Source organism: Typopeltis vanoorti, chromosome 9, assembly GCF_054136105.1.
Source record: "Typopeltis vanoorti isolate ZY-2024b chromosome 9, IOZ_Tvanoo_1.0, whole genome shotgun sequence".
NCBI classification, from domain to species: domain Eukaryota; kingdom Metazoa; phylum Arthropoda; class Arachnida; order Uropygi; family Thelyphonidae; genus Typopeltis; species Typopeltis vanoorti.
Window position 1 is genome coordinate 129,184,560 of NC_143557.1, and position 26,998 is coordinate 129,211,557.

General features: G+C 35.9%; 1 protein-coding gene across 1 annotated transcript in view; it reads right to left on the reverse strand.

Moving 5' to 3' along the window:
• LOC150103537 (junctophilin-1-like) overlaps window positions 1-26,998 on the reverse strand; it is a 157,275-nt gene that overhangs the window by 39,781 nt on the left and 90,496 nt on the right. Inside the window, exons 3-4 of the mRNA XM_090398272.1 lie at window positions 21,038-21,543; window positions 4,047-4,165 (exon numbers count right to left, since the gene is read on the reverse strand). Coding sequence (XP_090254398.1) covers window positions 4,047-4,165; window positions 21,038-21,543 — 625 coding nt within the window. The remainder of the gene's footprint in view (window positions 1-4,046; window positions 4,166-21,037; window positions 21,544-26,998) is intronic.

The following is a 26,998-nucleotide window of genomic DNA, read 5'->3' on the forward strand; positions in this document are numbered from 1 at the left end:
ACTTGCAGTACATCTTAGATTTGAAACTCTAAGTTCTTCTGTAATTAATGACTTTAATTTTGATCTCTGAGCTATAATTCAATTTGTAAGGACAACCCTGCCAAAGTGTCAGTGCTATAAAAATACAATCGTATCTCATTAGCTAGAGAGAGAGAGAGAGAGAGAGAGAGAGAGAGAGAGAGAGAGAGAACATACGTTACCTCCTTTCAGGTTTGATAATACTCAGATATCCATGAAAGATCAGATTTTTGTAAATTTTTTTTGGGGAGTTTTCCTGGAATAACTCTTCTTCCAAAAAAACAACAACAACAACAAAAAAAGTTAGGTATCATTTTCTGCTCAAGCCATAACTTTTCGTTGTACAAGTTAAGTTCTTAACACTATATAAATCCCCATCTTCCATATTTTAGAAAATTGTTGTCACATACGGGACGGAGCACCAGAAATATGATGGATGAGACGGATGGTATGTAGAAGATGGTAATGGAATAACTGATGACGTGATCTATATCTGACGGAATCATTCCAATCGCTGTTTCATAGACGTTCTTTTTTTCCATGACCTCTTCTATAGATATTTTCATGAATAATGTGCTGTTGAACTGACCACTATCGTCCTTCACTTTCTTCCAAGACTGTAAGAATTGATGCTGGCCAGCATCCGGCTTCAAGTTTACCAAACATTTCCTGTTTCATTTCATCTGTTCTTTGGAACAGCTCCCTCGTTCTGCCTTCTCCAAAAGACTAAAAACCTTCAGCTATTGCAGAAACATGATGACAGATTTCTTCTTTATCCTTGAATATTGTTTCTCCCATACACACTGATGATTTATAAGTTTTGTAACCATTCGCACGTGTATGATATAATGTGCATGTGTGTGTGTGTGTGTGTGTGTGTGTGTGTGTGTGTGTGTGTGTGTGTTTATTTTTTAAGGAAAAAGATGACATTCATTGCTCAATGTGAGATCACCTTACCAGTTAGAGGAATTCTGGATAATACGAATACCATTTTGTTTTCTGCAAGATAAAATAAAAACGGCTAAGATATAATCCAGAAATTTTACTTTAACTGGTCTTTATGGATTCCCTTATATTTATACTACATTTTCGTTTTATTCAAAGATTAAAAAAAATACATTTTGGGAAGGTGATATGGAATATTGTGGGTAATATGAAATTTTTTTTATATTTTTTTCATCCAGAACGATGAGCCAACTGATAAATGAAAGTAATCCCAGAAAAAAACTAAAGACATCTAGCAAAAGTCATAGACACATAAGTTTTTTGGTACCAGCTGAAATACCAACTGTTCCATATGAAATATCAACTATTTTATTAACCCGATATCCACGAACTGAGAACCAAAAGAAACGTGGAAACTAGGCTGAAATCCAGTCTTTATTCTATAGATATCCAAGAGGATATGCGGAAGATAGTAATGGATATCAAAGTTGAAAAACTTATCTGTAAAAAAGTTTCAAAATACGGAAAACGAAAAAAAAATGTCTTATGGATAAGAAGATAAGATGCTAGGAAATAAGTAAAGACGATAATCTCAGGGTAGCTCTTCAAAACACCACAATTATAGGGTATCGTTGGAAAATTCCATTCATTCAATTCTCGTCTATCCTTAGTCGTATTGAGTCCTCTCATCAGGAGTTTTAGATAATTTAATGCAGCTGGCTTACTATATTTAAAGATGGGTATTTTGTGGCTGTAGATGTATGCGCATGGGAACATTACCCAGAGCAATATTTGATTTACAATCTCTATAGTATAATTTTATACTATAGAGAATAGTATAATTGATTTACAATCTCTAACAGACTAAACTAGCGGCACTCAAGATTGTGTGTGCAGGTCAATTTTAACTTATGGATCTGTTAGATTAGAAATAAAACAGTTCATGTAAGACGCTAGGAACCAAACTTGAGCGTTCAGAGAAATTGAATGGGAGTGGACAGATGACATCAATGGCAGAATAATATTAAAAATGAAGATATTAGGAAAGAAGTTGATATTGTTAGCATTCGGAAATGTGCGATCCGAGCTAATCTCAGGTGGTTATGGTCAACTTTAATAGAATGGGAGGAGAAAGGGTTAAGAGAACATGTCTTTATGACAGTAGAGAAAATAGCTAGGAGAAAACCAAAACGACACATTGATGAAGTTTGCAGAGTTTTGGCAGACTAAAATGTAAAACGTACCAAATTAATTTGGAAGAATATTGTTGCTAGAAAGTTAGTAAATAAACTTAATCCTATAGTATTATCTTATTCTGTACATCACCTGAGAATACATCATGCGAACCGAATGATGATGAATTAGTCTTTTTTTTTGGATGTAACAACTTTGAAGAAATCTTTGTTTAGTGTTGTATTTCAATTATGAGTATCTTTTCAACTTGAAATATATTCGACTGTATTTTCATACTTGCAATTTTAGAAAAAAAAAGGAGTTTGAATAAAGAAATGAACAGTAGTTGCACTGTGATCTTCATCTGAACTCATTCAAAATATATTTTTATAGGAATAGATCAGAACTCCAACGTCATCGCATTTCGAGAAATTAGTTTTTATAAACTGCTTTTTTAGGCCCTTATCGTGTTGAATACTGCAAGAACTCCATTGCTCAGAATTGCCAGAATGTAAGCTCTGTCAAAGCGATTCAAAGGAGGTTAATATATACCCTCTGTCCAAAAAGAAACTGAACTTTTAGAAAATAGAAGAAACTAGTGGCGTCACCTGTTGTATCTTTTTGTTGTTGAAAGCGGCAACCTTCATTAGTGTTGTGTCAACTGTTTATGACATTTGTTTCATTAGAAACCGAGTTCTAGTGCCAAGAGCGACAGTGTGCTTTGACGAATGGTCGGTCGTCACGATATTCATGCCGTACGCGACGAATTCTCGCTATCAATCGCTTCAAAACTTCGAGATAAAACTCGCCATTAACCGTTTGGCCAGGCGGAACGAATTCTTTGTGGATAATGCCCTTGGAATCGTAGAAACAAATCAGCATTGTCTTTACTTTTGACTTCTCCAAGCGACTTTTTTTCGGATGTGCCCCTCTTCTGGTGGTCTCCACTCAGCACTCTGGCGCTTTGTTTCGGGCTCATACTCAAAACACTACGTTTCTTCACCAGTAACGATCGTTTCAAGGAAATGTCCTTGCAGTGTTCAATTCATTCGATACATTTTTTGGTTGTCGGTTAACTTGTGGGGAACAAATCGCGAATTCAATTTATAAAGGCCCAAACTATCGGTTAAAATGTTGTGCACAGTTGATTTTGGAATCCCCAATTCATCTTCAATCAACCTCACGGACGATTTCGGGTTTTCTTTGATGAAATCACGCACTTTTTGGATGTTAACTTCGCTCAGTCCAGTTTTTGGACGGCCCTGCTTTTCGTCGTCCTCAAGCATCTCACGACCACTTTGAAATCGCTTAAACCACTCGTAAATTTGAGTACGGGATAAGCATTCATCACCGTATGCTTTTTGAAGCATTTGCTGCGTTTCGGTAAAACTTTTACCAAGTTTAACACAAAAGTCAAACGCAGCTTTTTGTTTGAAACTCAATTTTCCGACCGTTCGTCAAAACACATTGTCACTCTTGGCACTATAACTCGGCTTCTAATGAAACAAATGTCATAAACAGTTGGCACAACACTAAGAAAGGTTGCCGGTTTCGATAACAAAAAGATACAACAGGTGGCGCCACTAGTTCAAATTTCATTTTAAAGAAAAGTTGGCGTTTTGGCTGTTTTTATATGATTTCCTACTTAGTAATGAAAACTCATGTTCTCATCTTTCTATGGAGTAGTAATGGACAATGCATGATTTTATTAACTGGAGACATTCATTTGAGTTGGAAAGTAGATATGAGAAAGTTATCTTATTAAGTCAGAGAGTGTGAATAAATTAATATCTCGTTATCATTACCATACTTTCTTTGGTATATTTCGTTGTCTTGTCTAATAATAATGTATAAGATATACAAGTCATAATAAACAAATAGAATCTTGATCTTATTTTTAATTGGTATACCTGGCTGATGGAACTCTGGTGCGAATTGCTTGGCAGTAATCCTTGCGATATCCGAATCTTGTCTGGCGTGCATAGCCTCGATATCTGCTTGTTCTGCCTTTCCTCTTGATGTCGCCGTTCTAAATGGAAAAGGATAATTGGAGATTAGTTACACTCGAAATATCTGTTACAGAGAAAATCACTTAGATATGCGCAGATTTAAAAAAAATACATGAATGGCTTAATTTCTAACTATTTGCTAAAACAAGCAAATATTATCTAGAATCTTATTCTAGATAAAATCAATAGAAGGTTGATTTTATTCTAGATAAAATCAACCTTCTTCATCCTCGCATCAAATTCACACTAGAAAAAGAATCTGCAGAGGATATCTCCATCCTGGATGTACATATCTAAAGAAAAGAATATGGTTTCCAATTTCTACTTCTATCTATCGTGAGCCGATATTTTCAGGTCGCTGCATTCACAATTCTTCTGCTCATTCTCTCAAAAATTTGACACCATTAAATCACTAGTAACCAGAGTACGTAGATTCTGCTCCTCTGAAGAATCTCTAAACCAAGAATTGGAAATAATCAAAAATACAGCCATACAAATGGATACAATCCAAAAACAACTCAATAAAATCATCAGTCACTTCCCCACACATCAACCTAAACAAGAACAAGCCCATAGGATTCCCATACCTTATGTCAAAGGCATCTTTGAACGTCTTTCAAAACTTATGAAGAAATATAAATGGGCTGCTACCTACAAACCAATCAATCAGATCTACAATTGGTTACCTTCTCCTAAGACAAACTCTCACCTCTGATGCTACCTGGCGTGTACGAGGTCCTATTTTCCTGTAAATTGTCCTACTGTGGACAGACAGTATCTCCATTAGCAAACGCATTTCTGAACATCAAGACCATATCCATCTTATCAAACCTTTGAAATCTGGCCTCGCACAACACGGAATTGAAAAACCAAACCATAGGATCCATTGGAAAAAGAACAAACTTCTACATAGATTTTTATATAAACATGAACGTTTATATAAAGTGCTGAAGCCCTACGTCACAGACCCAATTTGAACCCCGATGACGTTCTTACTATCCCTATAGTATGGGAAATTGTCATCCTAAATTCTGTAAAATAATTTATATATGTTATCTCATTTTAATGTAGTCTTTCTCTCCCCCATCCAGATATATTTTAATTTAATATTCTATAAGACGCTACTACACGCATAGAGGGATTCCATTGTAAGCATGCGCCCTAACTGTATGTGACTCCTAGTATTGTTTGAACGAAATATTTACATATTAAAAAATCTTATTACCGTGGTTTAGTTATTAATAAAATTATTAACATATTAAAATTAAGAGATCTAATTTTCACATTATTTTAGACTAAATTTTTCAAAGCGATACAAAAGTATATGTAAAAATGCTGTACTCTATATCTTAGAAGATGGTAAGCGTATATGGTAATATATAACAAAATGCTAAGCGATAACATTGAAGAATATCAATGAAAGTAGCGCCATCTAGTTTTTTTTTTTTTTTAAATTCTAGTTTTGAAAAGAAACATTCATTGATGACTAAACAAAGCACATTTCAAATACAATTAAGAATGCTGTAAACTTTTATCGCATAGTTCTGAAGACTTCTTTTTCGATTTAGCAATTTCAGTGTTTGAAATTCATAATTTTCGGCATCAAATTTTATTTCAAATTTTCTGTGTACTTGAGTCTCTCTCCCTTTCCACACACATGCACGCACAAACGAATGCCTGTCATTTTTTCTTCCACGTTTATCAGTTTGAGAAGTTTTATTTGCTACGATTAAAAAAAAAAAAAAAAAAAAAAAAAAAAAAAAAAAATTCGCAATGTATCTATTAATAACGAAACTTAATACATCTATAAAATGAAAGATGATTAAAACGAGTTTTCCAGGAAAATTGGGAACTGTGGATTATGAAAGCCTAAAAAAACTACGATAAACAAGAAGGGAAATTATAGCTAGAACTTCCAGTTAGTTACTGGAATTAATTACAGCGGTGACTAGAAAGCAAGCATGTTTACTAAAATTGGCAAAGACAGAGGAGTTTCCTTTACAGATTGGTGGAATTAATAATGCGAATCTCAAAAAAAAAAGAAAAAAAAATCGCTGAAGGTCAGTTGTGTATGTTCTGGAGATATAAATAGGAAAAGATGCTTCTTCTGTCACCTTTTTTTAATTGCTCGCTACGAAAGTATTCTGGATGCTAGGATAGCAATTGCAGATTATAATTATTCTACCAGAGAAATATCGTCTTTTGCAGAGATTTGGATTTCGTTGTCAAAAAATAAGACAAGGTTATAAGAATCACACCTGAAGAATAGCGCGATGATTACAATTTAGATTCTCTGGAAGTTTTAGCAATTTCTGTTACGTTTGTCGAATAAAAAGGGTTGCGTTGTACTTAAATGGTAGATTGGAAGTGCATTCAGTTGGTGAAGGTCGTTTATATACAGAAGGAAGAAAATACACTGAAAAAACAAAGAAAAATGTGATGAAAGAATAGAGTCTTGGACAGTGGCGGCTCGTGACTTGAAATCGTGAGGGTGTTGCATCTTTCGAACTATACATACACATGCAAGTACAGTGTATACGTGTTTGAATAAAACATCGAAATTATGGTAAAATCAATAAAATTATACAGTTTGGTCTAATTCAAAATTACTTTAAAATAAAATCCATTCCTTTAATTGTAATTAAAGGAATGGATTTACAGTTTTTGGACATTGTAATTAAATCCTTTAATTGTAATGTCCAAATATTTTAAAGAGACGGAGTAAACACGATAAGCACTACGAACACTCTACTACTGGCGCAAACTGCATATAAACAACAGTGGAACTGCGAGACGGACAGTGTCGCATTACGCTAATAGCTCGCATCTCACTATGACGTGCATATGCTTGCGCGCGTAGCAATATGCACTGGTAAACACAGTGCTGCTAGCGTCCTTCGCTAAGGACGCTCGCAGCGTCCTTAGCGAAGTACGCTAAGCACTTACGAGATGGATAAAAATCCATCTCGCAAGTGCTACAAGATGGATTTTTATTATTTTTTTATACGAAATAAGAGAATTGTATAAGATTGTTGATGATAAAACTAAATATTACAAGCAAATATAAATAAATTAATAAATATATTTATATATCGAGAAAAATTGGGGAGGGAGTACTGCAGTTCCGCAGTGCCTTCACGAGCCGCTCCTACTAATGGAGTATTTTGGAACTTCAACATTAATTGCAAAATTTTTGCGACAAGAAAGCTGGAAACCGAGAAATCAGAAGACATACCATAAGATCAATGATTACTTAATATCGCTTTCTTCCAAGCTCAGTCAAAGGCTTTACAGAGATCAAGCACTTAAGATTGTTCATTTATTAGCAGAAAGGTAGAAATTGAATATTTTTTTTATCCATTCATGACACTGTTATGCTGAAAAAATGGACTAAATTGATGATAAATGTTTGTCACTCTACTTAGGAATGAGTCGAATAAGAGATACTTTTAAAAAGGTTATGCTAAACATAATTATGTGTTTGTTTTACCGTGGCACAAGCGTAAATTAAAAATTCGTGTTTCTAGTTGTGCTTGCATACTGTAAGTTCAACAAAGAACAGCTTTTCGTGACCCTGTGATGAGTGGGGGCTCAACTGGATGGTTAGCGTGTCGAGGACACATTAATTATTCAAAAAAAAATTCGCTGTGTTAATTTTCAGGAATTTTTTGAAGGGGAAATATATTTGTATAGGAATAATCAGGCTGAGCCTCCGTAACCCAATTAATAGCGACGATCGAGATCTAGGTTCGAATCCGAGACGCTTAAATAGACACCTCAGCTGAAGACAGTTGGTAGTGGTAGGTTTTTCTCCGGCTAATTTAGACGATGAAGATAGAATTAATCGTCCTTGCATAGTATTAATTAGGTTGTCGTGAAGTCAAGTAACTTGGCTTCAATAGATCATTAAGCCTATAAGGAGAAGATGCGGTGAGATCAGATTCGAATTGAGCAATTAAGAGGACCATTGATAAACCAGTGAGTTGATGCAAGACAATAAAAGCTGTTATGGCTGAAATGGAAGAAGATTTAACCAAATAAATGATTTGTGTGTTAGCAACTGTCCTGAAATGAGGTCTGTCTTTATATTCATCATGCAAACACTGGATGAGTTATTCGGATCCAATCCAAGATTAGATCCGAATCCAGATCTTTCTATTTAGAAGTCATCGTTGTTATCGAATGAGATACTAGAAGAGAAGGAAGGGGTTAAAGTTATTTGATGGTAAGAGGAAGACAAATGGGTCAAAATATTTAGTAGTGTGTTATTGTTGTTGTAGGCCTGACAGTATGGAAGAAGATGGTGATCACAAATTAGCTCAGAAATGGTTATTATGAGCGGGATGAACAGTGAGAATATGGCAGACAGGAAACGACCCATGAGAATGAAGAAAAACGATTTATAGAATAAGGGATGATGACCTTAGCCAGAACGTAAAAGAGGGAACTTGCAAGAGGGTTCATTCATCAGATTTAGCAATAAGATCGGCGGATGTGACAATAAATGAAGGGAACATTTTTCCTGCAGGGAGCGAGAGAAAGTGGGCAATCGTGTCATAATCCGGGAAGTGCTCGGATATATCGAAGAGAGGATATTGGGGGAGAAAATATGAGGAAGCGGACAATTATGGAGATTTATGAAGCTGTTGGGAACAAATGGTCACTAATATAAGGGTAATTAAACGAATTATATGCTGAAAATGCAATATCAGATGGCATTTCCAGGATTGGGAATTAACAGGACAGACGCGAGTCATGTGTGTGTGTGTGTGTGTGTGTGTGTGTGTGATTGGATAGTGTAGTTCATATTTTTGCCATTGTAGGTAGACAAACCTAAGTAGAGAAAGCTCAATAATAATAATAATAATAATAATAATAATAATAATAATAATAATAATAATAATAATAATAATAATAATAATAATTTTAACTATTATTATCTTTCCCAAAAAGTGAAAAATGTACGTAGCACATGGCTCCCTCTTGTGTTAGATCAATTCCCGTCATAATTTACTGTTGTAGTTTTGCAGTTGAGCAGTTAGCGGTATTACACATTTTATATGAATGTTGCATTTGACAGTTCTATTTATTTATTTATTTCAAATCAAATATAATAAGTTTTATTTTCTCTTTGATAAATAACAAGTAACATGTTACGCTGTAAAATTTGGTCAACAACATGTTCTGTTACAGGTCTTCGGTGCAGATAATATTATGTTATGTAACAACCATCAACATTTATTAATATTTATAATTTTAATTTTAGTTAAATGAGTACTGTTCCTATAAGGCTATAGATGATTCTTAAAATATTATTAAAAATTAATAAAGCTATTTAAGGATTGCAATAAATATAATATTGTTCACTATTTTATATATCGCTTTGCATTTCTTTTTAAATATAATACAATATTATCATTAGATGAATAATATGACTGTAAATCGAGTGCAACGAAGAGTCACACGTAATAGACATTACACGTAGAGTTTAGCAGCTCCAAGCTCATGGAATTACGTCTCTTATCAGGCAGTTCATTGGATAAATGAAAACAAAAGACCACTGTCAGTAGCCTATGCCCTATGGTGAAGTTATTATTTTTTTTTATTTTTAAATTCGGAGCACATGCGATAACTTAGTAAGATAAAATTATTATTTTAATATTTTAATTAGTTTTAAAATGAAAATAAATCAGTCGGAAGTTTGGTAACACTTTAAAAAATGTATAAATGAGGACGTAGCTCGGTGTAGTTCTTGTAAGGGATCGAAAACATTAAGATCGTAAGCATGAATAAATTTAAATTTAAAATAAATTTAAATAATTTTAAAGAAATTTAAAAGAGGCGCCAAGGAAACTACAAAACCTGCAAGTAGCTCAAAAAGAATTAACGCGAATTAATTTTAAACTTTTGTAAAACAAGAAAATTAAGTGACCTTGTGTCTAGACTGGCAGTCGAAGATGGAATCTCATTTAAAAGAATTGCCGATAGGTTTTTTTTTTATGAGCGAATCGATTTCAAAGTAGAATTGTGTGTATTATCAATTTGGAAGTGAAAACTCAGTTCAAACTAAGCTTTAATTATGCCATTCGTCTAGCATTTGTTGACGCATTTTGTAAAAAGCAAAATGGAATTGATTAAAAAAATATCACGTGACGAATCCGAAAATGATTATAACAGACCGGATAGCTAGGAAATGGACAAAAATGAACTTTTTGATTATATTGATTATGAAATTGAAATAGCTAGAGAAGATATTAATAATAATAGAAAATGCAATAAATGACATACGAAGTGTTGTTCAAATATTTAGAAAAAGTTCAACAAAAATAATGACAGGAATACGTTAAAAAATATCTTATTTCGTTTTAGACATAAAGATATTGGAATTCTCTTCTTATTATGATTGATTGAAAGATTCGTAAAGCTTAAAAATTGTATTAAAAAGTCTTATTAGATCTCGATATGATAATAAATAGAACGAAAAAACAATTGAAAGAAGAACTAAACAGTTAAATATGCAAACTACTCTAAGCAATAAAAATTTTGGAATCATCTGGAAAACGAACAAATATTGTAAAATTTGTCACAAAAATACAAAGTCGATTAATAAAATGATGACTTAAATTTTGTAATATTTTAAAACTTATTGTGTAAATAAAAATTAAATTACATATTCTTTTTTGTACTGGATCTGGCAATACTTGTTCATTGCTCGTGTCCCACACTGGTTAAGTTTCACACAGAATGACACCATGCAGGCAACACCATCCCCGGCCAACGAAGTCGTAAAGAAGTATGGAAATCGAGTGACCGTGCTGAGCGAAGGGTACATTGGCTGATACAGGATTAATATGGGGTTGCGGAAGTGCTGGAATAATATCTAAGAGAATTATCTGCTGCATATTTGCGCGATGTCTTCCAGAAGACTAAGAAGACTCTCTCCACCAATGTCAAAATCAAAAATGATTATTTGCTGTAATGTCAGCAGAAGACCTTTTGGAAGTGTCAAAATAATAATAATAATAATAAATTATAAAACGGATGGAGGTCCAGAACCAATCTAATGGAAGATCTGTGGGAGTTTCTAGAATGTGTTATATACGAGACGTTTAGACACTATATCTTTTCCCATCATGAACTGTGGGATGCCTTGCTGACACCATGGTGGCAACTGATGTCTGCATGGATGTTATTACACGTCTAGTAGAATCATCCTCAGTGGGTAGACTGCTGTTATCAATGAGAAAAACTGCTCGAAGTGGTAATAGGCAGAGGGTCATAATTTAATGCTATGTCAATGCTAATCGATTTGAAAATCGAAAACCATACCTTTTACTGTGAATTGATATAAAAATCTGCTAATGGCTTTTAATCCCCATAGGGGGCAGGCGTTTTATTAATAACTTCTGGAGACTGAGGGGAAGTCAATCGCTACCGTAGATAATTAGAAGTAGCTGGCCCAAGACTATCAATAATTTTGAGCAGAATTCGGTGAAGAAAGACAGACATGTGGCGCCATCTTGTGGTCCCTAACCATGACGCAGTATAATATTTTCTGAAATAGTGTGGATTCTATGATTGATTTCTTGAGTTTACGGCACGAAAACCCCGAGTTTCCAGAAGAAAAATTTTCTTGGCCATACTGGAGCTTGCTTAACTCGGGAAGGTTCGAAGAAAGACAAAAACAGTTCCTCTAGTAGGCGACTGGAATTGAACTTACAACGGTCCTTCGAGCAGCCTAGCGCTGTGAATGAAAACACCATTTTCGTAAGCTACACAGGCCTTTATATAAAAACATTATATATCTGCAATACACCTGCAAGGGAGAACTTTTGTAGTTCGATCGCGAACCACAATGTCCTTTGATTGGAAAGACCTGGGTTTAAATTCCGTCTAGAATGCAAAGAACCTTCATCAGAGCTTTTCAAAGAAAGAGAAATGCCGGTCTCTTACTTAGGGTGTAGAATTTCCCTCTTGGAAACCCAGGTTTTCGTCCCTCAAAACAGACAAACCGACCCGAAGAACACACACACAATTAATAGACATAATTCACTGACCACATAGCTCTAGTTGCTTTGGCCCACCCAGCTCTACTCTAAGGGAATGGATAAATATCCATTATAACCAAGACTATTGTATCTGAGGTGGTTAGTGTAAGAGTTCAAATTAACTTCTGAGCAGGAGGGGGGGAATAAAAATCCTTTTTTTGTTTGTTTCTCTCTCTCTCTCTCTCTCTCTCTCTCTTGATTGTATACCAGATCTACACACTCTGTTCAAAAAGAAACCGAACTTTTCGAAATTAGAAGAAACTAGGTGGCGCCACCTGTTGTATCTTTTCGTAGTCGAAAGCGGCAACCTTCATTAGGGCTGTGTGAACTGTTTATGACATTTGTTTCATTAGAAGCACAGTTATAGTGCCAAGAGTGACAGTGTGTTTTGACGAACGGTCTGCAAGTGAGTTTCAAACAGAGAGCTGCGATTGACTTTTGCGTTAAACTTGGTAAACGTTTTACCGAAACGCATCAAATGCTTATCCTGTACTCAACTTTACGAGTGGTTTAAGCGATTTCAAAGTGGTGGTGAGACGCTTGAGGACGACGAAAAGCCGGGCCGTCCAAAAACTGGACTGAGCGAAGTTAATATCCTAAAAGTGCGTGATTTCATCAAAGAAAACCCGAAATCGTCCAGGAGATTGATTGAAGATGAATTGGGGATTCCAAAATCAACTGTGCACAACATTTTGACCGAGAGTTTGGCCTTCGTAAATTGAATTCGCGATTTGTTCCCCACAAGTTGACCGACGACCAAAAAATGTATCGAATTGAACACTGCAAGGACCTCATTAAACCGCTCGTAAGGACTCAAGCTTCCTTGAAACGATCGTTACTGGTGACGAAACGTGGTATTTTGAGTATGAGCCCGAAACAAAACGCCAGAGTGCCGAGTGGAGACCACCAGAAGAGGGCATCCGAAAAAAAAAAAAAAAAAAAAAAAAATCGCTTGGAGAAGTCAAAAGTAAAGAAAATGCTGATTTGTTTCTACGATTCCAAGGGTATTATCTACAAAGAATTCATTCCACCTGACCAACCGGTCAATGGTGAGTTTTACCTCGAAGTTTTGAAGCGATTAATAGCGAGAATTCGTCGCGTACAGCATGAATATCGTGACGACCGACCGTTCGTCAAAACGCACTGTCACTCTTGGCACTATAACTCGGCTTTTAATGAAACAAATGCCATAAACAGTTGACACAACACTAATGAAGTTACAACAGGTAGCGCCACTAGTTTCTTCTATTTTCGCAAAGTTGGGTTTCTTTTTGGACAGAGGGTGTAATGCAAAATGGAATAGATGCAACTGTAAATGTTGAGTATCGATAGTATTTCATATTGGATACAGATAAATAAACTATTTCATACGAAGGGCTGTTGACAACTCTTTTTGTATTCTTTCAATGAAATCTGCTGATGTAAACCGGTCCCCCCTCCTCCCAAAGCATTGCATTCATTGACTGAACAAAGCAGAAAGAAAGAAAAAAAACTTCCGTGCGTAGGCTGTTCAAACCCAGCGCAAAACACAGTTGCTAAAGAGTATTCGTATTATCCGAAATGGCATGCTGTGAACTGTCGGTACATTGCAAATCTTTCTGTTAATTCTTCACTCATGTTTGTCTCTTCGTGCTCATCCGAGCCACCTGTTACAAACCATCTGCTGCTTTGTAAAATTAATTTGTAAGAAAATAACTGCGTGGTATTTTCATGATAACTAAATATCTTGCGGAGGGTATATTTTCTCGTTTTTCCGTAATAAACTTTCATTGCGGAGAATATAAAAATGATTTTAAAAACGAAAAAACTCAAATGATAATTGCGCGTGGGATGAAGTAGAGAGAGAAAGAAAGATAAAATTTAAAAACAAATACGAAATGATCCTTATAAGGACTGGCTTAAAGGCGCGAAGCAAGAATACTTTTATCTTCCCCGTTATCTGTAGAGGACAGTGTAGGGATAAGGTGTTATTGAGCTACTAAAGCTCTGATCATGGCAGGAGGGTAACAGCAATAGCCGAGCCTCGGTTAGAACTTCATTGGCTACAGCATTGCCATCCATTACCTACCAAGGGTATTTGGATTAAATGAATCAATCACCGCATTTCACGGACTATGTAAGTAAAGGTGACATCTCAAAAAATCGGACGATCTCTAGGCCACTCCATAGTGGGCGAAAGATCGTCCATATCTCAGCGTTGGTTCCACTCAGTGACGGGCTCCCCAACTACCGAGCGGAATCGCTCAAATTCCGAGGAAAATAATTCACCGACAAAGCCCCTCAGCGGGCCGTGTCGGAGAACACCTTCCCCGGAGATTCAAATTGCTCTCTTAAGGCAAAAACCATAAGAGTGCGAACTCAAAACTCTCGAATCTCATCGCCCAAGGGGGTAACAGCAACAGCCGAACCTCAGTTAAACTTCATTGGGTCAGCATTGCCACTCATTACCTCCAAGCGATCAATCGACCGCATTCCACGCTCAATCGATTCATCCATTTCGGTGTCAATCCTCACGAAATGATCAGAGTGTTGAAAAGACTAAGATGCAAATGCATGTAAAAAATTAAAAGGAGTATGAAGTAAAATGAATAAAAACTTAATGCAGTTTAAAATTAAAAATAAAAGAAACATTTTTCAAGAATAGTTATAAAGTTACAAATAAATATTAAATAATTTTTTAAAATTTTTATTTTCTAATTAAAAAATTAGAAAAAACTATAAAGTAACCTAAACAATTAAGTTGTTCCAACTATTATCAAAGTTACAAATGAATATAACATAAAGCAACGATTACAGAAAACAGAAACACATATGAAATATAAATGCAAGCGATTATAGGTTTTGTGTTAAAATAAAATATGCACGCGACTCCAAAAAAAAAAAGAGAAGCAAAATCTGCACACAAACGTGTAATTTGTTTTCATCCGGGTAACTACAAAAGCTAATACTCAACACACCCTTGACAAATCTATAGTAGAGCAATCAAGTCCCTCAGGTGCTTTTAGTTAACTATGGCTTTGCCTAATGTTACCTGCTTACCAAGTGGCATCAATGAAGCCAATTACTGTGGCTTTGCTTTTAAATAGTGGTTCTTTCTACCTACTGGTAATGAGTTTTCGTGGAATAACTCGCGCATTTACGTGGTTACCATAGCAACACGCTCCGAATCACTTTCCTCATATTGCTGCCGGTAGTGAATTTGTTTATCCGTCTAGCGTATTACAGTACCTTGAAATTTTTATTTTTTTTAATGATAATCACACATAGGGGAACTTGCTCAATTTGTGCAGCTTATCTTAATAGTATAAAAGTCGACTTGTTAACATTGGATTTCAAGACCAATATTCAATTAGTAAACATATTATAATCATAAAGGATAGAAGCCCATCGTTACCAAAATTGGATGCAAATGAGGATGAAGGGCCATCACCTTATTTTTTCAAACTTTTCTATGCCTTTTTATCCAAAGGTGGGAGATATAAGTAACAAGATCCCTCTCCCCCCGCGCTGATCATTATTGGTAGAATTCATACTGACAATCGAGGGTTAACAAGTCCACTAACGTAGATAGTTAACGCGGTATAGGCAAGGATTTACTTGCTCCAGGCCAACTGGATTTCTTTGACAGCATACAGCCGGAATGTGTTCTTCTAAATATCAGTTTCATCAGCAATTTAGACCAAGGACGATTTACAATAACTAGTAAGCCACTGAAAATGGTGCATTTTTACCTTAACTATCTCAAGAAGAATAACTAACCCATTTTCAATGGCCAACTTGGTTTTCAATAGGTTCTACGTATTACATTTGCATTGTTTCATTCTTCTTGTTGCATATTTTATTTGTAGGTGATGTACCGGGAGCACAGTCCTTTTTTATGTTATATCTCCATTGGATTATTTGAAAAAACGTTGTATGACATTTAGATTATGCCGAGCAAGAACAGGAAGTTGAATTCATTTCCATCGAAGCGGATGAGATAAAACAGTTTTTTCTGTATTGTTAGACAACTAGCTCTGAACACACGCGTGGTTGTAACCTTCCTTAAATTAACCTTCGCGTTTGATAGATGCAACTCGGTTTAATCAATATTAAGGTCATTTCTATTGCACGCAGTATAGGGGGGGGGGTTGAGGCATGGAATCATGTGGTTATTTTTTTGCGTTTGGGCAGGATGAAGCAGACGTCACGTATGATTCGGAGGACAGTAAAAGAATATATCGCATTTGACATGTGTCCAAGTTTTTTTTTTTTTTTTTTCTTTATTGATGCAACGGGTGGTCCTTTTTATTGAAAATCGATAGGACAAAGTACCAGACCTATATTATCAGCCACTTTGCTTCTACAGTGAGAAAGTGGGATATCATTTGGGCGCTATATTTAACCATAAAATCAACTGCAAACAGCAAATGGACTTTATTATTCTAAGAATAATAATTACATTTTTTCCGAATGATCCAAATCACATCGCGAGATCAAGTAATAATATTTTATACAACCTTTTTCACTCACGATTAAAATGCCTAATGGTTTTATAGGATTGCATTGGCATAAACGTTAATAAACTACAGAAAAAAGAACTTCTATAATCTGTTTGAATATAATCAATTTTTTTTTCTTCTTACTAAAGCGTTCATGTGTGAGTATCATATATACCAGATCTATGTTATTCATCCAGCATCTATTTTCTTTGCGTTTCTTTTCATGTGGGATCCACATCAAAACTACCCTTGGAATTTCCCCATGTCCATTCTCAGTTGATTCCCATTAATTTCAATCTGTCTTTTTATTTTACTGTTGATAATTTTTGGTCTATCATTTTATATAAGCTATCACGTGTTTCTTTGTCATTTTCCATGGCTTTGATATTCATATAATAATATGACTTTGACATTGAATGACTTTATTTTGTAAAAAAAAAAAATCAACTAACGCCTTTTATTCCCTATTAGGGAGTAGGCGAGGCCTTTATACGCTATCTAGCTTTTGGAGACTGAGTAGGCAGTTCAATCTCCACCGGTAGCCAATCAGAGATAGCTTGCCCATGTCTATCACTAATTATAGCAGCCACCGATGAAGAGGTTGGCAAACAAGTGCTGCCATCTCTTGGACCTAACCCTAATAAGATAGGTCACTGTCTGAAATAATGTGGGTACTATGGTCGATTTTCTTGTGTTTATGGGACGAAAAACCCGAGTTTCCGGAAGGAAAAACCTGCTTGCCCGTGCCAGAGATCGACTAACTCGGAACCGGTCGAAGATAAGCTTAGAAAAAGTTCCTCCAGTCGGCGACTAGACTAGAACCTAGGTCTAACTTCGAGCGGCCAAGCGCAGAGGACGCAAGCGCCGCTTCCATGAGCTACACAGGCCTACTTTATTTTGTCTTTATTATAATTGTGCAATTTCCATATATTGTTCAATCTTTTAAAAGCAGTATTTGCTTTTGTCAATTTTAATTTCTTGTTGGCATTTGTTGGTCAATTTAAGAAGTTTTGCTTCATTCATATTTATTCCAAGTCTAATTTTTTCAGCTGATTTTGCTGGTATATTAGTATCTTTGATATTTCTTATCATAATTCAATTACCATGTTAAATAGTAACCCAGACATTTCGCAACCCTGTATCACAATAATCCTTATCTCAAACCATTCTGATGTTGTGTTCATTGTATAATAATATAACTTTTACCGTCTTTATGTATCTCTTTTATTATTCTCACATACTGTCAGGAATTCCATAACATATAATAATTTCCATAATGTCTATTAGTACTGTCAAAAGCTTTGGCAAAATCTGTACAATGTAAAATTTAGTACAAGAAGGATTTAATTTATTGGACCTAAAATATACATAAAAAACACAACGAATGCTCTTGGTTCAGACCTTAATGATTAACGATTAACATTTCTGACATAAAGGGTGAAGCAAAATGCTTTTCATACTCCTCGTTATCTGATAGGTAAACAGTGAGTGGAAAAATGTTGAAAGTTTATTTTTCACTTGGTTAGTTATATTAATAAATTTAGTTTAATCCTTTATCCAAGTGTGAGCAAACAAAGTTTGTGTCTGAAAGTATCTTCAGGACTGGGGTAAGGTAGTACAACAGCGGGCAATTCGTTGCAAAGGTGGATCAAGCTAACATCATTCCTATCTCAGTATCTCCTGTAATGCAAAACACATCTCCTTGCGGATATGTCTAATGTTATGCATTAAGGGAAGGGCCACTACCCAGACTAGTTTCGACCTTTATTGAGGTCTCTTCAGTGGGAGCCAGGCCCAAGTGGAGATACCAGGCAGAAGCATTAGCGAGGTCATTTCCCTTCCCTTAGGGTAGTGGCTCTTCCCTTAATGCATAATATTATACATATCCGCAAGATGTGTTTTGTATTATGGGAGATACTGAGATAGGAGTGACGTTAACTTGCTCCACCTTTGCAACGAATTTCCCGGTGTTGTACTACCTTATCCCAGTCCTGAAGATACTTTCAGGCACAAGCTTTGTTTGCTCACACTTGGATAAAGGATTAAACTAAATTTATTATAGTCTGACCAAATGAAAAACAAACTTTCAACATCTTTCTCTAAATCCAGAGTAATTTAATGAAAAGGTGGCACACCTTTTCGCAACTCCCATAGGTGGAGATGACCTTGCTAATGCTTCTGCTTGGTTGTTATAGAAGAAGGGAAGCGATCCAATACTCTTGGAGGGTAATGGATGGCAATGCTGTAGCCAATGAAGTTCTAACTGAGGCTCGGCTATTGCTGTTACCCTCCTGCCATGATCAGAGCTTTAATAGCTCAATAACACCTTATCCCTACACTGTCCTCTACAGATAACGGGGAAGATGAAAAGCATTCTTGCTTCGCCCCTTTAAGCCAGTCCTTATAAGGATATAAGGACTGGTATCTCCACTTGGGCCTGGCTCCCACGGAAGAGACCTCAATAAAGGTCGAAACTAGTCTGAGTAGTGACCCTTCACTTAATGCATAACATTCTACATATCGGCAAGGAGATGTGTTTTGCATTATGGGAGATACTGAGATAGGAGTGATGTTATCTTACCCCACCTTTGCAACGAGTTTCCCGGTATTGCACTACCTTACCGCAGTCCTGAAGATACTTTCAGGCGTAAACTTTATTTCCTCACACTTGGATAAAGGATTAAACTAAATTTATTATAGCGAGTGGAAAAATTTATGAGCTAATTGCTCGCCCTGAGCGGGCTTGAATATTAAACATTAGAATTGGAGTTTAAGATGGATTTTAGTCTTTTATGTTTGAAGTAATCGATTGCTTCGTAATTTGTAGTTAGTTGAAACAATTTGTTGGGATGGGGGGGGGTGTACAGATGCTTTTGAAAAGAACTTTGTTACTGTAGTTTGCAGGAAAGTGTAAATATAGAGGAAATCTGTGTCCCGATGGAGTTGCACATTTCTTACGAACCATGGAGCGTTTAGGATCATTCGTAGACATTTATTTTGCACTCGTTGTAACTTCTATGGTTCCAAGCCGGAGAATCGTGAGTATAAGACGAATCATTTATTTTTAAAATGACTGCTTTAAATACTTCTCTGTTGAAGAAAGTGTAGATGAAAAAAAAAATTATTGGTCCTTATAAGGACTGGCTTAAAGAGGCGAAGCAAGATTACTTTTCATCTTCCCCGTTGTCTGTAGATGACAGTGTAAGGATAAGGTGTTATGGTGCTATAAAGCTCTGATCATGGCAAGAGGGTAACAGCAATAGCCGAGCCTCAGTTAGAGTTTCATTGGGTACAGCATTACCATGCCTGAGTACCAATTTTAGTTGCCTTGTACGACATACATTAGCTACATTGGTGCTTTTTTTAAGTAAATCCGACTCTAAAAATTAGGACGATCCCTAGACCACTCAATAGTGGCCGAAAGACCGTCCATCTCAGCGTTGGCTCCACTCAATGATGACCTTCCCTCCCCCACCACCACCGTGCAGAACCGCTCATATTTTCCGAAGAAAAGCATTCACCGACAAAGCCCCTCACCGGGTCGTGCCGGAAAACACCTTCTCCGGAGACTCAAATTGTTCCCTTAGGGCAAAACCTTAAGAGGGGCAAACTCAAACTCTCGAATCTCAGCGTCCAATTAGTCGCCTCTTACGACATGCTTGGATTTGCATTGGGCTGTTCTTATCCCGGCCACCACACGGGGAACGAAAAAAATTAAAAGCTCTAGTCATGGCTGTGTAACGGCAATAGCCGAGCCTCAGTTAAAACTTCATTGGCTAGAGCATTGCCATTTGTTACCCTGGAACTGTTTAGGTAAAGGGTAAAATCTCAAAAAATCAGACGATCTCTAGGCCACTCATTCGTGGGCGAAAGACCGTCTAAATCTCCGCGTTGGTTCCACTCAGTGAAACTCGACCACCGAGCAGAACTGCTCATTCCGAAGAAAATAATTCACCGACAAGAACCCCTCAGCGGGCCGTGTCGGAGAACACTTTCCCTGGAGACTCAAATTGCTCCCTTAGGGCAAAAACCGTAAGAGAGCGAACTCAAAAACTCATCACCCAGGATAACGGCAACAGCCGAACCTCAGTTAACTTCCTTGGTTCAGCATTGCCATTTGTTACCCTGGAAGTACTAAAAAAGACTTTTAAAATCCGGAATTCATTATCCTCGATTGGATAAGAGCATATCATTATAATAAAAAACGAATTGTATTGTTATGGTGTGTTTGGGTTTGTAAACACTTTCTATTTTATATGAAATATTATTTCATATATCAACATTTTACAATTTATATTTTTAGAGATAACAATTTATTTTAAAATAATTACTTGTTATAAAAAGACCTATGAGGAACACCTACCTTGAGATAGCAATGTCTGCCTTTTGCAGGGCTATCTGGGAACCCCTTATGGCAGCATTCACAGCCGACAGGATTCTCTCCTTAAACTTCGCCGAACGCAGAAGGAAAAGATGTTTTTTCTTTCCAGAAGTGACCAATATGTTGTTTTTATATTTTCCCTCTTCCCTGGTCCCGTCCTTAAAGGTGGTGACCCCGTATCCATATTTACGATTGTTGTACCATTCTCCCTCGTATCTGAGTCCGTCTGATCTCTCGGCGATTCCAAATCCACACCGTTTATCGTTCTTCCACTCTCCCATATAAGTTTCAATTACGTTACTGTCGGTGATCTCGTCTTGGCTCACAAAGCTGGTGTTACTGTCCGTGTGAGCGGAGTTGTACGTCACTCCAGAGTGGTTAGACTCGGAACTAGCAGAGCTCATGTTTGATGTTGTACTTCGAACAGACCAAGCAGTCCCTCTCTTGTCGATGTCACCCGTACTCTTCTGTTTTTTGAACCGCAGACCCTGTAAAATAAAAGCTATAGAAGTATGGACAAATATTTAGCAAATTAGATATTCAAATTCTTGGTGGATATATATCTGTTGACTCTATGTACAGTTGACAATTGAATTGATAATTACATGCCACTGATTCCTTTTAGTACTACTTCAGTTTTTTTTTTTTTTTTTTATGTTGAGCCCATACGCGAGAGGTTGGTTGATCAACCTGTAGTACATTAGTACCATTTATTATGGTTGGTGGGTTGGGAAAGAAGGAATTTACGTGCACACTTCATAGAACTGAGCTTGGCAATGCGCCAAGAATAGTCACTTCATGCTGAAGGGGAGAAAGAAATAAAGGATGTACGAATTGGTCACCAACACGCGAAATCACGTGCTTTATACGTAAATTTTCCAACTGTTGTACAAGCAAAATAGTTACCATCTTAAAAACTGGAATTTTCATAAAATAAAAGCTAATTTTTTTAAGTATAATAATAAATACTCATCCCACGAAACGCATTGAGAACCCTAATATTTGAATGGATTCTCCTTCTTCTGACATGCGCAGAAGTGTCGAATGGTCTTGCATCTGTGGGCGTACAGCACTTGTTCACATTTGATTTGAACGCCTGTATTCCTTCGGACACTGTCGGTGCCAGGTTATTTTGCGCCGTAGGCAGAGTTTACAAGTGTGTCCCTTATTTCATAAACTAAAATGTTTCTAATTGACATTAAACAAAATAAAATTGTCTTTCAGGTTAAATTAATAGATAAATTAATAGGGCTTATTATTATTATTATTTTTAATTAATTTGTTATAATTCATTTACAAAAATAAATAAATAAATAAAGTTCTAAAATACCGAAATTTAATATTTTAAAATGTTAACGTTTTAAAATATTTATCTTAACTGAATTTTAAATAGCGGTAAGTCCAAATCATTTAGGTAAGGAACAAAAAAGAACCAAGAGTTAAATAGTGTGATGTGTGAAGGATAAGGAAAAAGAATCGATACCTAAATCATATATCACTATTTAATTTTAATATTTTAGTAAAGTATGAATAAAGCATAGCTTGAAGTTTTGCGCCCCTTCATGGCTTGCGCCCTAGGTGGTAGCCTAGTTTGCCTAAATGGTAGCGTCCGCCTTGCCTTAGGAAACATAACAAGGGGAAGACTGTTCAACAGTGCAACAGTTGCAGGGATGAAGAAGGATGAGGAGAAGAAACTTGTTCTGTAGGATTCAAGGTGCACTTTGAAGGGATGTTGAGCAGCAGCTGCACTTGTTCCAATGAGCTTAGTACTACGTGGGGGAATTATTGATGCCATTTCAGATGAACATGGAAATATTTGTAGAATACACAAAGGGCGGAGACCAACGATCGTATATTTCTTTTCTATGGGCATGAAACTTCATTTAAGTAATACAAAATAAGAGGGGATTAGTGACACTATTAAGGGTATCAAAGGTGTTGACATTGGATCTATTAATCTCATAGAGATGTTGTTTTGCCAACGTTATATTGCTTCAATGGAAATATGTAAGCTGGATAATTTCTGGGCCGGATGTCATCTCCTAGGGAACTGTTAGACTCCACGAATTCTGGGCTCGAGATTATATATGACTCACAATAAGAATTCATTGTTGAATGGTGATGGGACCGAATCACTTGAAACTTTCTTCCGAGCAATAAATGTTTTCAACGATTCCTTTCTCCCCCTGCATCCAGGGATTCTGTTTGGTCTGTACTCCCCTTTGTTGCGTATAACTTTTGCTTCGAAAGACATTACTTAAAGCAATTTACCGCTGCCATTTGGACACTTATTATTCGTCCAGGGGCTTTCATCCTTTCCTAAGAAAATTAAGACTTCATGGATCTCCATCTTAAGAAACTCCTGCATCAATCTACTGAGTACCAAATTTATAGGTAGGTGATTGCTTACGGGTTCAGACCCTTGATGACACTTAGCTTTAACAGTACCTTGGTAGACGTTGCAATTTAATAGTCCCTCCAATGGAATCACTGACCATTACTCATGGGGAAAAAATGTGCCGTTCTCCTAAACAATGGTCTTTTTGGAGGAATCACTATCTGCATTTCTGTCAGCGCTTAAACTTTACCACTAAAGTGGGTAATCATTGCGACATTGACTGTTTCAAATCATCCTCCTGTGACAATCTGCGTATATGATATTAGAACAATTTAAAAGTATATATTTTTATTTTAAAAATTAAATATTCTCAATACAAGAGTTTGAAAATTCACCGTTGTTTAGCTGCTATTAATATGTATATATTGGTAAACTTTTTCATTGTTTTTTTTCCATTTGGTTCTATAGTAAATTAAAATTACCAAGAATTATATGCTTGTTTAATTCTTTATCCAAATGTACACAAACATACACGTAACAAGGCATATATATAGAGTCTGATAACTTCACATCAATTGCCTTAGTATCCCATAATACAAACACACACATCCTTTCGGACGTGCTATGAATTAAGAGAAAGGACAAGAAGAATATAAATTCTTGGCAGCTTTCATTTAAAATAATATATATATATATAATAGTAACTGAAAATTATAAATCTTTAAACTTTTTATTTGAAATTCAATTTATAATAAAATAAAATTCTGAAATTTAAGTTTGAAAAGAAACACCTATTTAGAATATGTATTAAATTATGTAAATATAATGAATACAGCGATATGTATAACTACTAAATAAATAAGTATAACAAAATGTGGTTATCGACTCGTAGAAACAAATCTCTTATGAAATGAATTTACTCGTGGAGTTTTTCAGATGTTTATCAAAGAAAACGTGATTCGATAAAATTTATACAATTCTAAGTTACGTTCATCATACTGCTTATGCACAAAAAACATTTTCACTTGCAGTTAGCTTTCAGTAATGTGTTTAATTCGAAAGGCATGCCCTCTATCGGGCATTTTGAAGTTCGCTGTAAACTGTTCTAAATAACTCAAAGTTAAACTGTCACTATATAGATGCGAAATCATGAACAGATTGCAGTTTTCTTAAGCAGAGTTGATCTTTTGCTTTTTTTTGTTTGTTTGTTAATAGAAAGATAAGGTTGTGGTAAGTCTGTATCTTATTTCGTGGAATTTCAAAGACATAAAAAAAGAAGGACCCACATTTGAAAAAGTGAAAAGATGTTTACAACTATCATATTAAGAGCAACACCTTATTGCGAGCGTAACCCAGATTCCTTTCATGTTGGCATCAAATCCATTTTGTTGTGTCTCTTTTAGGTTACTCCCACACTTGAGTGTATCGGAATGCATTAACACAAGCTCTTCTCAGACTTGCACATGTCTTCTGCTAGCAGTTGCTTCCTTGTATTGGTCATCTGTGCATTTTCTTTTAATACTCGATTGAATATTACTGCATCACCGGAAATTCACGTTCTTATAAATCATCACTTTCTTAAAGAGGTATTTTTTAATCAAGAATAAAAAAGCAAAAACTGAGTTATTGGCTTACAATTTACTGAGATAAAACAAAAAAACAAATAAACGATAGCCACGGGTGTGTTGTTTCGATGCATCATTTGAATTATCTACACGTATTCCATCCTGCGAATACAATCTCATCTCCTATCACAATCTCTCTCTCCTAATAAACAAACTTCTATGTAACACATTCCTGGAACCTAGGAATGTGTTGTGTTTTTGTTGAAGTAATTCAATTACGTAAAATTTTCGGACGATTTTTTCAATCACATCTTTCGCGTGCTTCATCATCGTAAACGAACCAAACAAAAAAAAAATGCTCCTGGGTATTTTGTTCTGTAGAGGGTTTTCCCACTGTGACTTTTTATATCTGCAGCTATCTCTCCTTTTTTATTGTCGTTCTCAATTTTCAACTCTTTCTTACACGACGCACGTGGCAATGAAAACCCGAACCCTAACGATTTCTCCAGGCAGCTCTTTGCCGATAATACGTGACCTACAAAATCACGTGACTCGGTGTCGCTGCCATTCAGGTAAGATCGACCGCCACTGTTTCTACCCTTCAGGACGTGCTCCGAACGTGTACCTGTATCTTAACGTCTCGTTGGACAAGTGAAGATAAAAGTAAGTGGGGCAGAGAATTTTAACGTTGAAACAAGACAAAAATTATTCATTCAATGCTAGCCAAAGGGGGGGGGGGAGAAGCCAAAGCAATTCAAGCAGTCACATGTCGTTTGAATTGATTAAGTATTGATAATATATCTGTTGTATTCATCTCGATCGATTAAGTAATGTTTATGGGAATTATTTATTCCACAATCAATAATTGGTTGATTCGGTGCTAGTGAAATTCAAATAAAGAAGGCCAGCAAATTAGATTGAAAATATATTGAAAACATGTGTTTCCATCTATCTTGGGGAATTCACATTAAAAAATAATTCAAATAAAAAACAGTATTAGCAGCAGGTGCCACCTGGATAATGTTTTCCAACTTGCGTGTGTCACCACCGGTGGCGGCTCGTGGCTTGAAATCGTGGGGGTACTGCAACTTTGGAAATATACATACACACTGTAAGTACAGCGTATACGTGTTTGGATAAAATATCAAAATGATGGTAAAAGCTAAAAAAAAAATTAAACATGAAACAATATTGTTTATTATCGTTAAAATTATGCAGTTTGGTATAATTCAAAATTACCTAAAAATAAAATCTATTATCATAACCCCAATAATGTTATAAAATAAAAACTATAAGAAATGTTATGTCTTTAATTGTAATGTCCAAATATTTAAAGAGACGGAGTAAACACGATAAGAACTACGAACTGGCGCAAACTGCATATAAACAACAATGGAACTGCGCGACGGACAGTGCCGCATTACGTAATAGCTTCCATCTCACTATGACGTGCATATGCTTGCGCGCGTAGTAATACGACACTGTAGTAAACACAGAGCCGCTAGCGTCCTTCGCCCTCATAAGTGCTACAAGATGGATTTTTATTATTATTTTTTTTTTACAAAATAAGAGAATTGTATAGGATTGCTGAAGATAAATTAAATATTACAAGCAAATATAAATAAATTAATAAATATATTTATATATCGAGAAAAATTGGGGGTGCTGCAGTTCCGCAGTGCCTATGCACGAGCCGCCACTGGTCACCACATTCTTTGTGAATATCTACACCACTAATCTACAATAAGTAAAATATAAGTAAAAACATCCACGATAATTATTTATTTATATACTTTCATTTTGTCGTAGAGACCTTTGAATCAGTGTCAATTTCAGCATGAATTTGACACTGATTGATTTGACAAAATTGATAAACATGAATCAATTTTGAATCAAGGGCGTTGTTCTAGTTTTGTGAACATGTTCTAGTTTACTGTTCAAAGCGCTACTATCTACATGCCACACGTAGATTTCCTGGTTGGCCGAGTGGTTAGCGTATTTACTGTCCAACCGACAGGTAGGTTCGAATCCCACGTTGCA